The sequence below is a fragment of the Capsella rubella genome, unplaced genomic scaffold, assembly GCF_000375325.1.
Source record: "Capsella rubella cultivar Monte Gargano unplaced genomic scaffold, Caprub1_0 scaffold_8, whole genome shotgun sequence".
In the NCBI taxonomy this organism is placed as follows: domain Eukaryota; kingdom Viridiplantae; phylum Streptophyta; class Magnoliopsida; order Brassicales; family Brassicaceae; genus Capsella; species Capsella rubella.
In genome coordinates, this window is record NW_006238916.1 from 7,005,240 (window position 1) to 7,021,888 (window position 16,649).

Consider the following 16,649-nt stretch of genomic DNA (forward strand, 5'->3'; position numbering starts at 1 on the left):
AATGGGTACTAAATCTACAACTCTCGGCGGATAGCTAGTAAGTAGTAACCCTAGTAAACGAAAAAATGGGTTATAATTTTCTCTTCTAGCTAAGAAAAAAAAACACATCTATATGCATTGTTGATTAAGCAGACGCTGAATTTTTCAGAAATTATGGAAGCTAAGTTATTTTTTGTCGATGTGTCTATATTTTGAAGTAAAATTTGCTAATGCCAAGGCAAAACGAATTCTTTGTACAAATCTTTGTAGCACTTACCAATACAATGCATTGCACCATTTTTGGATAGCCTCCGCTATGGTTTGGGCTTGACAGCCAGCTTCTTCAATTCTACTCTGCTTGGGCCTCTTCAACCCTTTAGAAACCCAACTTCCTCTCAGCCGATAACCAATTTATCCACTAGTGAACCGAACACCAAATACCCGAATCAAGAGTAAATCACTAAATCTAGTTCAACCACTCACACTCCAATACATAAACACAATTCATGTATTGTTTCGTCATGACTTTAAGACAATCCTGAATCCTCAGGACATACTCCAACCCCACCTCTTCCATCTCACATAACAACAAGTCAACTCTAGCAGCAAAATGCATAATTCATTTTCCAAGTTCAAGATTCTGCTTCCCTAACTATTCAGTTATTTAATAAAGAACCATTATCAACTGGTGATTAATCTATATATATATAATCTCTTTAAACTTCTTGTAATCTCTTCTAATTGCAGGAGAACTTAAATAAAATAGAAAAAACACATAACAACTAACAAAAAGAAATCACAAACGGATGGTTTCTTTTGTGTCATTCAAAGAACGAGGACTCTCTCATACTCTCTAATCGTAGTTCACGGGAAAATAAATAACACCCAAATCATGTTTCATGCCCATAGCCACATTAAGCACGCAATTTTTCATCATCTAAATACTATAGGTTGTTACTATTATACTCTAATTTTCGAATTTAACTATGATTCAAAAAAAAAAAACACATTTAAACCGGAAATATAAATAAAATTTCAGGAAGTTTTTAAGTTTCCCTTGGTGAACACGTTGCAAAGAGTTTAGCGTTTTTTGTCCTTATTAACGTTAATATATATTTTTGTTTTGTCGATCTATAAACTATAATAGATTTTGAGTGACGTCATAATGAAACCTTACTAATACATAACCAACTTCGTCTCTTCATCTCTACTAACAATTACCAAAAAAGAAATAAAGCACACGAATTTTCAAATCTTTCTCCTCTCTTCTCGCTCGCTCTCTCTGTTCCTCGTTAGATCCCTCTCTGTTTCCAAATCTGAAGATCTCTTCTAGTATCGCAACATGGGTGAGAACGCCATCTCAGGTTAGTTTTCGAAATCTTTATTTTTTCTTGTTTTTGATCTGACGCTTGTCGAGTGATCTTTATCGAGCTGGATTCGAATAAAGTTTTCTCTTTTCGTTTTCATGGAATTGAGTATCTGGGTTTTATTGTTTATGCCTGAAAGTTTTGTTCTTTGATCATATCTCTTCTTGGGTTTTGTTCTATAGATCTCTGTTTCATCTTGTGTTATCGTTTGATTGACAAAAGCGAGGAACTTTAGTTGAGTTGTCAGAATTCGAAATTTTGATTGCATGTCTTGTGGTAAATAGGTAATCTCAAGAACCTAACGATCGACACAAGAGATTCAGAAACTCTTGTGGTGTGTTTCGGTGAGATGTTGATTGATTTTGTTCCGACGGTGGGAGGTGTTTCACTGGCTGAAGCACCAGCTTTCAAGAAAGCTCCTGGAGGAGCTCCTGCGAATGTGGCTGTTGGTGTCTCTAGACTTGGTGGCTCTTCTGCTTTCATTGGAAAGGTCTGAGATTTTTGACTCATAGTTGATTTATCAGTCATAGGGCTCTTGTTTTTGAATCCTATCTTAGTTTTGATTTTTGTTTGAAACAATTCAGGTTGGTGATGATGAGTTTGGACGAATGTTAGCTGATATTCTAAGGCTGAACAATGTCGACAACTCTGGGATGAGATTTGATCACAATGCACGGACAGCTCTCGCCTTTGTCACTTTAAGAGCTGATGGAGAAAGGGAGTTTTTGTTCTTCAGGCACCCGAGTGCTGATATGCTTCTCTCGGAATCTGAGCTTGACAAGAACCTCATCCAAAAGGTATATTACATTGTTTCCTCTTTGGACCAAAAGGTAGATTAGATTTTTCAGTGAGACTTAAGTCCATTGGTTTGTTTTGTTTTAACTGCAGGCCAAGATCTTTCATTACGGTTCTATCAGTTTGATTGAGGAACCTTGCCGTTCGACTCAGCTTGCAGCTATGAAAATTGCCAAAGCCTCAGGGAGCCTCTTGTCTTATGACCCGAACTTGAGATTGCCATTGTGGCCATCAGAAGATGCTGCAAGGAAAGAGATCATGAGTATCTGGAATTTAGCAGATGTTATAAAGGTATGTATATACGACCTTTTTTTTACTCCATATTAAGGTGAAAGATCAGATCATTGTCTCTAGTACTTGAATTGACACAAGCTTTGTCTGAGACTTTCTCAGATTAGTGAGGACGAGATCACATTCCTGACTGGTGGAGATGATCCTTATGATGATAATGTGGTGTTGCAAAAGCTCTTTCATCCGGATCTTAAGCTTCTGGTTGTTTCAGAAGGACCTAATGGTTGCAGATACTACACTCAGGTTTACTTCTCTTTTTTAAAACTTCTTCTTCAATACCAAATCAATATTAGATGATTACTTATTCTTGTAGCTATATATCTTCTTGCAGGAGTTTAAAGGAAGAGTTGGTGGAGTAAAAGTGAAGCCTGTTGATACAACCGGTGCAGGAGATGCATTTGTGAGCGGTCTATTGAACAGCTTAGCTTCTGATCTCACTCTTCTCAAGGTACTTTACTAACTCATATCTTTCATTTAAACCTTCTGTGGCTTATAATCTAGACTGAAGAATCTGACCCTCAATTTGTAGGATGAGAAGAAACTAAGAGAGGCGCTTCTATTCGCAAATGCTTGTGGAGCCATTACAGTAACAGAGAGAGGAGCTATTCCGGCTATGCCGAGCATGGATGCTGTTCAAGACCTTCTCACTTCTTCTGCTTCTCATCGTTCTTGAAATGCTTCAGAGTCTCTCTTAAGTGTATCACTTCATTACCTTTTACTGTATTTTTGTGTTTTTTCCTTTTTTGGTTTAAATCTTTTTCCCCAGTTTGTAGGAACTCGAAAATGTTGTGTGTGTCTGTGTGTTTTAGTTTGTTGATCTCCCGGAGTTTTAGTATTGGGGTGGTTTGGAGTTAGGAGGTTCTATAAGACTATATAACTACAAGGAACAAATATTTCTCATTTTGTAAACTGCTTGCCGTTTTCTTGTAAACCGAGAACGACACACACTCTTTGACGCAAAACGACAAGGTCTCGTGAACCATTAAAATTTAAAATTGTTTACTAAAACCGGTTTACGGCTTACGAGGAGTTTCCCACAGATTCCTCAACGTGAGTAGCACGTGACACCTTTTTGAAAGTCAAACTTAATTAGGAACGGGTATAATCGACATTTCACTGATTGAACGGCGTTAAGAAGGGAACGTTAAGCCCTTTAGTGAAAATTTAACGAACTTTAAAATTTTCGTTTCCACCGTCAAAATCAAAATCAAAATCAGGGAAGATAATTCTCACGTTCTCCATCACTTTCCCTCGATCCAAACCAGAGCAAGGAGTAGGAACTACACGCGAATCATGTCTGCGTAATGTGATGCATGGAGTGTGAATTTTGAAATTCGAGGAAGAAGACGAAATCGGAGCATTGTTGGATTTGGATCGATTTTTGGAAGTTTGAAGAAGAAGGGAGAGAGATAGATGATGGCTTCGGATCCAAAACTGAAGGCTGAGATCGGACCTGATGGTATTGCAAGAGAAGCTCCTGTTATTGCTTACACAGAGAAGGTACAAATTTTACTCTCTGGATTTGATGTTCTGTGTGATTCGCTTTTTTTACTGAACGCGATTTGATGATTTTTTTTGTTTGTTCGAATCAGATAATCGCGGAAGAGCAACTTCAGTTGAGGAAGTAAGTTGTGTTGTGATCGATTTGTGCATTTTGAAAATGTAGTGTGTATTTACGTAGTAATGAGTTCTCGATTTGGGGATTTTAGAGATTTTGGAACATGGATGATCTAAGAATGTGAATGTAGTTGTTTCAATTGTTGGGAAGAAGGTGATGTAACTTGTTTTTGATGAGGATCTATATTTCATCGTTTTGTAGATACATTGAGGAGAACTATACAAAGATTAGGGATGTTGAAAAGGAATTTGGAAACCTTACAATGGAAATGAAACTCACTGCTGGACCTAAGAAAGCAGGTTTGGCTAGTTAATCTTTCTTCATCAATGTGACATGTTTTTTTTGGTTGTGTTACATGGAATAGCCTTATTGATTATGTTTCTTCTTTTCTTCTCGAAACTGAAAAGCAATGGAACACTTGAGAAAGAAAATTGAAGTCGCTACTGAAAAGATCCATGTTGCTAAGTTGAAAGAAGAAGAAGCGCGGAAGGTTTATCTCTTTTTCTTGATTAATGTATCTCAATGTTTTCTCCTGTCATGTTCTGTCTGTCTTCACATGGCACATAGAGTTAGTTATCGGTGGATGTGAACATTTCTATTCCCTGTTTTTGCCCCATTAGCAGAATAAGTCATATCAATGGATATTTAAGGTATCATTGTCTCAAGGTTTTATAATTAGTTTCAAAGATAGCTGAGTAGATGAACTTTTACTAACTTTCCTTTTGAAGTTCATCTACGTTGTTGGTTTTACTTTCCAGTGCTGGAGTAGTTTCATGTCATGCTATGATCTATAGGAATTCAATCCTTCTTCAGATTGTTTACCCCTACCTATGAACTCTAGAGATTGAAAAATAACCTCTTTCTCTTTTTAGGCATTTGAAGCAGCATCAAAAGTTGTGAAGGATGAAGAAGCATTAAAACAGACTCTTTGCGAAGATTTAAACCGTCTGGTAAAATATACTTTATGAACACTGATAATGACAATGAAAGTTTTCCCCGTTGAGAGACATTCAAATCACTATCTTTTGTAAATTATAAATGTAGGTACAAGAAAGCAGCAATACGCAGTACGCCAGACTTGAGGAATTGAAAAGAAGACTAGAAGCGTTGAATCCAAATAGATCATCTACTTCTATTCAGCAAGTAAACAATCTCTCCGTCTAGTAATTTTTCCTTCTGTTTCTAGTAACGCAACTTAGTCTAACTGTAGAGACACCCGATAGTTCCTGCATGAGTATGTTGCTAAACACAGCTAACTACTTTTCAAATGTTACATGAATAATCAAATCTATTTGCTTGGCAATCAGTGGATACATGAAAGGTGTTATATATATCTGATTGTGCTGCATATCTAGGTCCAAGAACCAGAGACTAAATCTGTAGTAGAAAGCTCACCAGCACCCAATGGTAATCAGACACAGACCCACCCTGAAAAACAAGAAAATAACCAGGGAAAGGAGGAAGGAGGTAGAGAACATGGACAGAGGCCAGCAACAGCAGAAGGAGAATCAAAAACGAAAAAGAAACCACAGAATCAAGGAAGGGGAAGAGGAATCGGAATCATGAACAAAGGCAGAGGAGGTTGGACAGGTGCTGGATTCGATGTCGATGGTAGAAATTAAGATAGACATATATCTATAATACACTTAATATACATTCGAAAGCTGCGGTTTCCAATCAGAAGAAAGTCGCATATATTGTTTACAAGGTACGTTACATTCATCTTCTAATATCAGTGGACCTGTCCCGTAGCAACAGAGAACTCTCAGTTTCAAATATACTTGTGTTACTGAATTGAAAAACCATTCAGTCACATTTGGGTTTTCATCGATCAGTCTCTTGAGGTTAGGTCTCTAATTTTGTACAACTGGGTTGATGTAATGATCTGAGAACAGTTAAGAATTTTATATTTGTCTACGATGTTGGCATGATTGGTAAGTGGTATGGAGAACTAAGTTATGATATGTCTACTATCTACATATTCGATTTTGGATAGGCTCTCTCCTGAATGAAACTGAAACTGATGGTAGTAGTCTAGTAAGATAAAAGAGTTTCAGTAAAAATTACAGAAAGGTCAAAAGAGTAACAGTAATGCTTCTTGGCCTTTCTTCTATTAATTATACTGTGTGTGTCAATCAAATAATGTTATATAGAAACAAGTGAACCTGTGACCGATCTGTGTCAGGGGAGTCCACAAAGTGGAACCCAGTTTTTGACGTCACTCAGAATTTGGTTGTATTAACCAATATTTTTTGTTTTGTAGTAAATGTTGAATTTAGTTATTTATGCTTGGAACCAATAATATTCTGCATCCTAGATTTTATCAAATATGGTTCGAAAATAGGATATATAGAATTTCTGCATTTGGATTTGTCTAATTTGATTTTTATCATATTCGAGATTCCGCTGCAACTCTTTTTTTATTTCATATAAATATAATTTTTATGAATTCCTATTATCATCTTCAAATTTGTAAAAAAAAAAATTGTTTTAGAAGTTTAAAAACCCTCAAAAAGTGTCATTTTCGCCATTAATTTGATAAGTCGAGTCTTCTTCAATTGCATAAGAAGCAGTAAATGGTTACATTTATAATGTCTGATCTAACTCTAACTACCCTTATGATTCCAACATTGCATGCTTTTTTAATGTCTTTGTTTTTTGTCTTTATTTGTATACATTCATAAATTTTTGAAAATCAAAGATACTTTAGTATACATAGACTTTGGCGTTGTTTCAAAACACATCAGTAGCATTAAATCAAAACATATCATTGCGTTCCCCTCTCATAATAATAATAATACTGACGAGATAAAAAAAATTTGAAGCATATGGTTCCAAATTTTTGCATCATCTCATCATCAAAAATTCAATACGTGAGCAAGGAAACAAAAATCATAACCAATAATGATGTCTTTCTCTCTACAGTGAAAACATTAACACTAGTCTCTATTCAAAAAAGTTTATAGAAACACCAAAGTCACAAAACACAAGAAAAAAAACTGCACTGCACAGTAATGAGACTTCTATATTGATTCGGCCGTCGTCGTCATAGTCTCGTCGTCGACAATACACTAAAACACTGACTTGCCCTTATACAAAACAGCAACCCTTGTACTATTGGGACACTGTTGAAGCAACAAGACAAATCATGCTGTGTCCCATGGCCACCACGACGATGGACCTCCTAAACAAAAAAACTGTATACTACTACATACTCTTCAAACAATGGAATTATTTTAGGTAAAACGTGGTCCCGATAACTCGATTTCAACTGTGGTTGGTTTGTTGTGTGACTCATCGGTCTTCTTAACTATGAGAAGGACTCTGATACACACATATATGAATATATCCCTTTCTAGCTTCTCCAAGTGGGATATCTTTTTTTCTTTCTGATTTTTGAATTTAAGCAGCAGAAGCAGCTACTATCACTATCGCTTTCGAATCTCTTTGATGTTTCCATCTTATCTGAGGTCGATAGATTTGATTGATCCTCAAAAAAACAATTCATTATGGCCCTCACTTGTATAGTTACCGACTTGTTACACCTTTATAAGATTATGGTAAATATATATATGTTCGGGTGCAATTTTTATGGTGTTACAATTACTAGATGAGAATTTGTCGTCTATTTGATGAGAGTCATTTTTAGATAGTAATTTAATAAAAACACATTTGCTAGTCATGAATGATAAGATCCACATTTATAATAAGATAGGTTCAGATGAAACCAAATTACAAAATACATATGATAGGTCAAAATTTACAAACTCTATTTGTTCGACATTTAGTTAGTCTTATTCATATATTGGGTTCCTATGATAAAACAATTTCATGGACTTATTTATTTGAAGCTAAATATGAATTTACGCTTAAGATAAAAAGTAAACGTATAAGTTTTAAAAAACAAAACAAAATTTCATACTTTTTCGCCTATTGTTTTATATAAACTTATGTTAGATCTCCTATGTTTTTAATTTTAGTTAGTTATGACTGAATTTAATCCAGCTTGCGACATGTAAATTGAAAATAATAACATGGAGCCATATAGATAAGTAAATGATATAGTATTAAACCGTATTAAGCATATGTCTATATTTTAATCATATTAAGTTACATATTACTAGAGACAACAACATGTAAGTCCCTGTCTTCCGAAAGGTACACATAAAACACTAAGCGAACGTGATTTCACTCCACATCTTTCATAACAATCAGACCTCTTTTGACATGGTCCTTTGAATACACAATCGCTTGATTCATCCATAATTCCTGTCAAATTAATAAAAATTAGAAATACAATTATTATGTATAATTATCATAAGTTTTTTTTTTCTAAAATATATATATTTTAAAATGATAAGTTTTATGTATACAATGAAAATATGTAGATTTGAAGTATATGAAAACAAAAACTTACTAGCAGATTGGACATTAACAATCAGAAAAATGATCAAGAGAAGAGCAACAAAATGAGACTTTGAAGGTGTCATCTTTCTTTTAAGATATCTACAGTATAATTACTATGAAATATTTTGTAAAACCACTTAGTGAATAAAATGAGAGTTGACTGTTCTTTTATAGATGGATTTCCAATGTTAATCCATCAAAATATTTCATCCAATTTAGTATATATCATAAAAAAATATTAACTTCAGATTCTGCTGAAATTATGTACATTTATTTTGATGATTTTAGAAAAGTTCATATGACTTTTGTAAAATCTTTTCTAATCTTACCTAAAACCATGAGATTTAGATTTCTGTATTTTTAACTAAGGAAATCCAGAAATCCTCTCAAATCCTTCTAAATCATTAAAAATCAAATCCACGTATTGTTTCCAATAAAAATAAATTTTAAGATAGATTTTGAAATCATTAATTCAATAACAATAGATTTCATGAAACTTTTTAAAATTCATATTTGAATAAAACTGGATTTATAAATTCTATACAAGTCTCTTAAGATTCCACTTTGAATACACCCTTCTAGTCAAATAGAGTTTACACAATTTTTTAATATTTACTTAGGGGTGTATCTAAAGTATAATTTTAAATGATTTGAGTTTTTATATGATTATTTAGAGAAGTTTATATGGTTTATTGTAAAATGCCACTTAAAAGTTAGAACCATAGAATTTGGATTTTAATATTTTTAACTTAGAAAATCTTAAATCAAATTCTTTCAAATCCTTTAAAATTATTACAAATTAGATCTACAAACTGTTTTGAATAACCATTGAATTTAAGATGGATTTTTAATTACTAGTTAAATAACAGTAGATTTCATTGTTCATTTACTTTTACTTTTGCTATAAACATGCCTATGATATTTTTTTTCTCGTCACACATACTTTATGTATGGAAATGGATTATAAATCAATATATAATATTTTATGATGAGTTTATCATCTACAATCAATCACATCAACTACATTCACTATCACTTTCAAATCTCTTTAATGTATTATGTCTATAGATTTGATTATCCATTAAAAAAGACCCATATAATATTTAACAAACGACCCTTACCTTGTTAGGTTACAAGCTATGCTTTTGCATGAGCTGAAAGTTTTATTTGAAACTAATGTATGTTCTAAATCTTTTTTATTTTAAGAGATTTATTACTTTTAAATTCCAAAACTTATTGATAGTGAAATCTCACGTACAAACGAAATTATATTTATCTAGTATAACATTTATTAAATTATATTGATTTAGATTTATTAAGTTTATGAAAGTTTAAAATAATAATCGTTTCACCATGAATATTATCTTAACATGCGGATCTGGATCGAATGTGAACCAAATTTGGGATCGGTTTGATTTCTATTAAATTCTACTAAAATTGGGTCAAAATTAAAACTTCATTTTATAATGTATAAAATATTTAAAATTAAAAATTAATTAATATGAATAATAAGTTATTTTGAACTATAATTAGATATATTTCTTTATCATTGAAAAGCAAAGTAATTGACAGTGAAAGTTTTGAAATCGAATTTGAGTATCCAAATTCTGATCCCTTCCCGTTACTCGAAAGCTTGAAAACTAATAGGATATTAGCTTAATAATTTTGAAATTACTATAGTATGAATAACTTAGTTATAAGGATAAATAATTTTTAGAATGATTTTGGTAATATTATAGCAACCAAATCGGGATTTTAAAGGTAAGCAGCTAATTTTTAATTTTTATCTTTCTAAAATTAATTTCAGTAGGGGATAATTTATGTAAATATTAATAAGTATATATGGGATTTATGTAATTTTTGTTGATAAGCTCTGTGAGAGCGACATATCAGCTTTTTTTAGTTAGAATGTTTTTCCATTAATATATAAAGGATGATAAATATTATTTATATGCTCGGGTACATTTTTTTGGTGTTACAGTTACTAGATGTCTAGATAAGATGTTTTTGTCTATTTTGATGAGCATCAATTATAAATTTGATAACACATTTGCCATTCATGAATGAGAAGATCCTCATTTACAATAAGATAGGTTCAGATGAAACCAAAATAAAAAATGATTAGTTAGATTTTACAAACAGTATTTGCCCAGCATTTACTAAGTCTTATTCAAGTTCGATTTTCTTATATTGGGGTCATATGAGAAACAAAAAGTATCATAGACTTTTTTATTTGAAACTAAACATAAATTTACGCTAAAAAAACTATAAATGTAAGTTATAAAACATATATTTCATACTTTTTTACCTTTTTTATTGAGACATGTAAATTTTAAATAATAATATAGAACAATATATGTAGGTGATATAATATTTTGTCTAAACCGTATGGAAGATGTATATTGTCAATCATTTTCAGTTACATATTAAGAGAGACAACAACATGTAAGTCCTTGACGTCCCAAGGGTTCACACAAAGCACCAACAAAAGGTTTCATTGCACATCTTTCATAACAATCAGACCTTTTATGACATGGTCCTTTGAATACACAATCGCTTGATTCATCCATAATCCCTGTCAAAATTAATCAAATTAGGTAGTTATAATCATTATGTATAATTATCATAAAATTTATTATAATCATTATATAATAAAATGATATATGCACATTTTTAGTATATGATGTTAAAAACTTACTATCAGATTGAACATTAACCATTAGAAAAATGATAAAGAGAAGAGCAACAAAATGAGACTTTGAAGGCGTCATCTTTCTTTAAACAAATCTACAATAGAATTACTATGAAATATTTTGTAAAACCACTTAGTGAATAAAATGAGAGTTCACTGTTCTTTTATAGATGAGTTTCCAATGTTAATCCATCTAAATATTTCATCAAATTTAATATATACCATAAACCTACTAACTTAAGATTCTGTTGAAATTAGTTACATTGACTTTGTCAACAAAATGCTAAGTTAAATAGAGTTTACACAAATTTGTAATATTTACTTAGGGGTGTATTTAAAGTATAATTTTAATAATTTGAGTTTTTGAGTTTTGATATGATTATTTAGGGAAGTTTATATGGTTTCTTGTAAAAATTCTTTCAATCTCACTTAAAACCATGAGATTTGGATTTTAATATTTTCAACTAAGGGAAACTTATCAAATCCTCTCAAAATCATTCATATCATTACAATCAGATCCACAATCTATTTTGAATAACAATGGATTTTAAGATGGATTTTTAAATCACTAGTTCAATAACAGTGGATTTCATTAGATTTTTTAAAATCCATAAATTAATAACTATGGACTATTTTTTAAAAAAATATGGAATATTATTTTTATTGATTCCCTTATCCAATCTTTGTTTGGTGGCGTTTCCATCTTATACATGTATTGATCATCTCTTCTTTTTTTCTTTTTTTTTGAGCAAACATTGATCATCTCTTCTAAATATAAATATAGCTAGATAACTGATTTTGACTCTCTATCTGCTTCTCTTATTATATTTTGTAAATTTCGATAGAATAATGACTTGAAATTTCACCGTGATAGAGTATAGTTTAGTTTAGTAGTTACAAAATGAATCGGGTGTCCATCTCTTTACTAAATTACTAGATTCGGACCCGCGCTACAGCGCGGGGGAAAATTACCGGATTTTTAATCCTTTGTACGTTGCGGGATAATTAATTTGTGTTTGCTTTACTTTATTTTGATTATTAATTAAATTCTATCATTTTTATATTGTATTTTTGTGTTGGTTTCGAATATGTTCAAAATTATTTAAATTGTATGATTTTAGTTGGATTGTTAATTTTAGAACAATATGTGACATATATACATGTATAAATATTATAATATGAATCATTTTTAAAGTTTAGGGATTGACCCGCGGTACACCGCATAATCATAAATACATGATTTTAACTTGGACCTTTCATGCAGTTTTGTAAAATTGCAAATCTCTAGAATAAACAAATAAAGATATTTAAGGATAAACAAATCTCTAGAATAAACAAATTTAAAGATCATAGTTAATATAGGAGAAAATTATACATCTAAATATTAATATAAGATATTTAAGGAACATTTTGTTTTGAAATATTATGGATAATTTGATAAATATTTTATATTTAATTTATATTTCTGATTTTTAGGTTAATTTGTTAAACCAATATACAAAATCATACATTAATGTATTTTCCTTAAACAAATTAAGATTAATGTACTTTCCAAAACCGATATTGATGGTTTAATTTGGTAGATTTCGAAATAATATATATGGAAACTGGTATTTAATATCTTTAAATTTTTAGTAAGATCCAATTGAAAAATTTCGGGTTAATTTTTTAAAAAAACCCGACCCAAGAAACTTTTGTACTTCTCTTTTACTATAGTAGGGATACATTTATACTCCATTATAGACACTCTTAAAGTAGGGGCAATGTGGGTACGGTGGGGCTGTGGGTACGGTGGGGCTGCTCTTCTTGTAAACATATGTGTAAAATACAGATTTTGATAATGGAGTATTAATTATGTAAGAAACAAATGGTCTAGAAAATAAAACATGTGACTTTCTCCAAAATAACTACCCAAATAACTATGAGAAACAAACAAACAAAACTTTTACATGCATAAAGAAAAGTTCAACTTCCAATTCTAATAGAGCTAGCTAGAGTCAATAAGATTATGACCTAAACCAAATGTTTAGTAAACATAATAATGCGATTTCTAAAAGCGTGGAAAGAGAAATTCAAATTAGATCTTAGACACAACTTTAATTATCGTCAACGCTCTCAACTCGTCATTAATAAGTATCATTATGTTTCTCTTATTATATGTTCCATTTTTAAAAGGCAAAGATAATTTTCTTTAATTGTTCTCATTACGTATTAGTCTTTACTTTACGTGTAAAAAAATTTGTGCCCCAAGGAAAACAAATGGATCAGAACAAAAAAAAAAAAAAAGACTCAAAAGACAAAAATCCTAGAAAATAGAAAGACATCGAAGGTCTACAACAACACAAAAATAGTTTGAAAATTGTGGTGATGTATGTCTTTTATTCACATTGTACATTAAACCTAACCTAAACCAACCAACCATGACACAAAGACCTCTTACATATATTGAGAATATTCTTGTTTACGTAAGCCAAAAAAAAAAAATATGGTTCACGAGAGTTTGAAAATCCCCAAGAAACAATAAAGATTTTTAAAGTTCAAAAACTTGAAAATAATACACATACAAAATTAGTAGAAAGAGACATGAAGTGTGGTTGGAAAATGATATACTAGTAGTAAAAACACTCAAGCTGTCTGGTTCCATTGAAAGAGAGAGAGTTGTGGCCATCGTTATCTAATAAATTCTACTCTTACTTACTAACTATTTTTTCTTATTTTTTTTACAGCTTATCTTGTAGTAGTTAAGTTTATTACTATTGTTATGTATACTCTTCTTTGAAATCACATTTTCTTCTTGTCACATTAAATATTCTTCACCACACTCCTCCCTCATGTTTCGATTCCCAATGTAAGCAAGAAAGAGAGAGAGAGAGAAAGAGAATTGCAGAGAGGAGATAGCTGCTTCCAACATCTCTTGTCTGTTAAAAAATTTTAAAAATCAAGAAAGAAACCACAAGACTCAACAAGATTAGATTATAAACTCAGCCACCATTTTTCTTGTTTTTTTTTGTATATCCCTCCATCCACCATTCTTATCTTAAACTCTTTTCTTGTCAGTCCCTTTTCAGTTTTCACCACTCTGTTAACTTTTAACTTTAAAGAAAAAAAAAGGAGGGTGTGTAAGCTTTTTCTTACTTCAAATGGAAAGAAACTGCCATAGACTCGACTACGGCCACGGTGGTGGTGGAGCAATCTTTTACTCATCTAAGTCGAAGAGAAAACCAAATGGATGCATGGCTGCTTTTTACCACTTATTTGATCATCACCTCACCATTGATTCTTCTTCAAGGTCAAATAAAGGTATATATACTCTTTTCTTTATTTTGTTTCACACAGCTTGAGTTAAATTTTCTAAGCTTTTTTTTTTTTGGAGTTTGAGAGATACTAAACATGAGTGTTGTTCTTGTTATCGTTTGAATTTTTTAGGCTTGAAGTTAATAGAAGAGTCTATACCATCAACAACCTATAAGGACAAACCAAGTTTGAATATTCCTGTAAGTCAAAATTTTAAACTTTAAAGAGTTGTTTGAGATAATTTTCTGATAATGACTTTGGAATTGTAGGTAAGCATGAGAGTGAGGACAGAGATAGGGACAAAGAGTTCAAGACTCAGAGCTCTTGCGACTGATAGTTCCACTTCTTCATCTGAGATATGTAACTCACCAGGAAGCAAAACACCAAACTTGGTGGCTAGACTAATGGGTCTTGATCTCCTTCCTGATAAAACTGATCTTGACCATTCACTGTCAAATCTTCATACAATGCCGAGCCATCATGGATCAAGTCGTCTCACAAACCATTACCATAGACTTTCCAATAAAGGCACAAGATCTTTACCGGTGAGCCCTAGAATCTCCTCTGCTCGGAAATCGGATTTCGACATTCATCGTCTCTCTCTTCAGCTGAACAAAGAGAATAAGCATGAAGATCCTAGGTGTTCAAGGCTGAAACAAGATCAAGAAGAGAACCGGAGTCCTAGAGATTACGCGAGGCATATAGTAAAACAAATCAAAGAGAGAGTCGCCACTAGAAGAGTCGTTGGTATGGATATAACAAACTCGGTGAAGAACAGAGAGGCAAGCGCAAGACCATCGTTACATGAGCTTAGAAGAGACACAACAGTTTCTTGCTCACCAAGAACTAGGTTTTCAGATAAAGAGAACAAACCAAGCAGCACCAATCGTAAACCTAATTCCTCACCTTCTTTCAGAACAGAACAGATCATTCAGAAGCCAAAGCCAAAGCCAACAACAGTGATTCTTGTTTCCGTGTCAAAATCCTCTGGAGAGAAACAGAGCCAGAACAGAGCAAAACAAAAGCAACTAAAACCAATCAACCGATGCAAGAAGGCAGAGAATGAAACAAGATTCACTCAACGTCTCATAAAGCATACTTCTCCGACATCCCATATTCGAATCAAACAGCGAGAAACTGTCTTGTCAGAATCAAAAGACGTTAAAGCCAAGCCTTTACACAAGAAGAAGTTCAAAAAGCTACCAAAGTCAAATGTTCTTGAAAACATCTCTGACACAAGACCACCTCAGAAACAGGTACAATCTTTGTTTCAAACTCCTCTCTTTCTCTAACACTCACTAACTTTCCAAGCTTCTGATTAAATTCCCATCTTCGTGGATTGTTTCAAGATTAACGAAAGAGATAGACCGATATCGAATGAAGACTCATCACTCTGCTCTAGTTTGATACAAAGCATCGAGAAGAATAGTCCACAAGTAGCAAGGAACCACAAATTGAACGATGTAGCCACTGAAATCGATTCAGAGAAAGACTACATCACAAGAATAGTGAATCTTGCGGGAATCAAGACTGACTCAGCAACAACAACCCTTGATCCTTCGATTTTTCGCAAACTAGAGCAATGCGGAGATTATCCATCAGGATCATTGGCTCTCCAATGCAATAGGAAGCTCTTGTTCGATCTAGTGAACGAGATTCTAACTAAAAACGTTGAAGCTTACGCGAAAAGACAGGGAAACAATCATGGTTCGGAGCTAATCAGCGAGCTATGTTCCGCTGTAGCGACATATAGTAGTAAGTCTTGTCAAGTTGCTTTAATGGACGTTGACCATCTTCTAGAGACAAAGAAGGTTGACGAAGAGATCGTTGCAGAGATTGAGCGGGAGATCATAGACGCGCTCGTTGCAGAGATTGAGAGCCTTAACTTGAGTCATTAGTTTATGGGCCTAATTTGCGACTAATTAAGTATTAGAATAGTTTTTTTATTGGGTCAATCTGTAATTCCCAACAGGCCATAGGTGTTTATATTTAATTTCATATAAAAATATGAATGAATGCATTTTCGTAACCAATAACAAAAGTTCTCAAGGCCATATTCGTTTGATCTATACTATCAATTTATGAAGATATTACGAGTACCACAAAGATTAGCGTTCATAATGAGTCATTGACTTACTGCATTCAAAAATAAATATCGTCTCTTGATATGGTCCATATGGATCCATGAGCATTAAAATATGTTGTC

At 32.5% G+C, this 16,649-nt stretch overlaps 5 protein-coding genes across 5 annotated transcripts; 3 read left to right on the top strand and 2 right to left on the bottom strand.

Annotated features, from left to right (window-relative positions):
- The first annotated feature begins 1,197 nt into the window (after window positions 1-1,197).
- LOC17876236 (probable fructokinase-7) lies at window positions 1,198-3,363 on the top strand. The gene is made up of 7 exons (XM_006280678.2): window positions 1,198-1,343; window positions 1,631-1,836; window positions 1,931-2,143; window positions 2,235-2,432; window positions 2,535-2,675; window positions 2,764-2,880; window positions 2,962-3,363. The coding sequence occupies exons 1-7, from the start codon at window positions 1,322-1,324 to the stop codon at window positions 3,103-3,105; spliced, it is 1,041 nt and encodes a 346-aa protein (XP_006280740.1). The 5' UTR covers window positions 1,198-1,321; the 3' UTR covers window positions 3,106-3,363.
- Window positions 3,364-3,628: 265 nt separating this feature from the next.
- Window positions 3,629-5,970, top strand: LOC17874712. Its single transcript, XM_006280932.2, has 7 exons — window positions 3,629-3,932; window positions 4,025-4,056; window positions 4,252-4,349; window positions 4,458-4,540; window positions 4,923-5,000; window positions 5,095-5,193; window positions 5,406-5,970. The coding sequence occupies exons 1-7, from the start codon at window positions 3,846-3,848 to the stop codon at window positions 5,670-5,672; spliced, it is 744 nt and encodes a 247-aa protein (XP_006280994.1). The 5' UTR covers window positions 3,629-3,845; the 3' UTR covers window positions 5,673-5,970.
- A 2,147-nt stretch (window positions 5,971-8,117) lies between these two features.
- LOC17875271 (putative defensin-like protein 270) lies at window positions 8,118-8,551 on the bottom strand. The gene is made up of 2 exons (XM_006281502.2): window positions 8,468-8,551; window positions 8,118-8,319 (listed from the first exon to the last, which is right to left on the bottom strand). The coding sequence occupies exons 1-2, from the start codon at window positions 8,538-8,540 to the stop codon at window positions 8,171-8,173; spliced, it is 222 nt and encodes a 73-aa protein (XP_006281564.1). The 5' UTR covers window positions 8,541-8,551; the 3' UTR covers window positions 8,118-8,170.
- Window positions 8,552-10,883: 2,332 nt separating this feature from the next.
- LOC17875416 (putative defensin-like protein 270) lies at window positions 10,884-11,244 on the bottom strand. Its single transcript, XM_006282176.2, has 2 exons — window positions 11,156-11,244; window positions 10,884-11,032 (listed from the first exon to the last, which is right to left on the bottom strand). The coding sequence occupies exons 1-2, from the start codon at window positions 11,226-11,228 to the stop codon at window positions 10,884-10,886; spliced, it is 222 nt and encodes a 73-aa protein (XP_006282238.1). The 5' UTR covers window positions 11,229-11,244.
- A 3,045-nt stretch (window positions 11,245-14,289) lies between these two features.
- Window positions 14,290-16,499, top strand: LOC17877090 (protein LONGIFOLIA 1). Its single transcript, XM_006279543.2, has 4 exons — window positions 14,290-14,449; window positions 14,576-14,643; window positions 14,713-15,699; window positions 15,793-16,499. Exons 1-4 carry the CDS (start codon window positions 14,290-14,292, stop codon window positions 16,339-16,341), a joined length of 1,764 nt encoding a protein of 587 aa, XP_006279605.1. The 3' UTR covers window positions 16,342-16,499.
- The last annotated feature ends 150 nt before the right edge of the window (window positions 16,500-16,649 follow it).

Coding starts and splice junctions, on each gene's coding strand:
- LOC17877090 (XM_006279543.2), top strand. CDS start 14,290: ATGGAAAGAAACTGCCATAGACTCGACTACGGCCACGGTGGTGGTGGA. Junction 14,644..14,712: donor AACCAAGTTTGAATATTCCT/GTAAGTCAAAAT, acceptor TTGGAATTGTAG/GTAAGCATGAGAGTGAGGAC. Junction 15,700..15,792: donor CAAGACCACCTCAGAAACAG/GTACAATCTTTG, acceptor GATTGTTTCAAG/ATTAACGAAAGAGATAGACC.
- LOC17874712 (XM_006280932.2), top strand. CDS start 3,846: ATGATGGCTTCGGATCCAAAACTGAAGGCTGAGATCGGACCTGATGGT. Junction 5,001..5,094: donor GCGAAGATTTAAACCGTCTG/GTAAAATATACT, acceptor TTATAAATGTAG/GTACAAGAAAGCAGCAATAC. Junction 5,194..5,405: donor CATCTACTTCTATTCAGCAA/GTAAACAATCTC, acceptor CTGCATATCTAG/GTCCAAGAACCAGAGACTAA.
- LOC17875416 (XM_006282176.2), bottom strand. CDS start 11,228: ATGACGCCTTCAAAGTCTCATTTTGTTGCTCTTCTCTTTATCATTTTT. Junction 11,033..11,155: donor GGTTAATGTTCAATCTGATA/GTAAGTTTTTAA, acceptor TAATTTTGACAG/GGATTATGGATGAATCAAGC.
- LOC17876236 (XM_006280678.2), top strand. CDS start 1,322: ATGGGTGAGAACGCCATCTCAG. Junction 2,144..2,234: donor ACAAGAACCTCATCCAAAAG/GTATATTACATT, acceptor TTTTAACTGCAG/GCCAAGATCTTTCATTACGG. Junction 2,676..2,763: donor GTTGCAGATACTACACTCAG/GTTTACTTCTCT, acceptor ATCTTCTTGCAG/GAGTTTAAAGGAAGAGTTGG.
- LOC17875271 (XM_006281502.2), bottom strand. CDS start 8,540: ATGACACCTTCAAAGTCTCATTTTGTTGCTCTTCTCTTGATCATTTTT. Junction 8,320..8,467: donor TGTTAATGTCCAATCTGCTA/GTAAGTTTTTGT, acceptor TTAATTTGACAG/GAATTATGGATGAATCAAGC.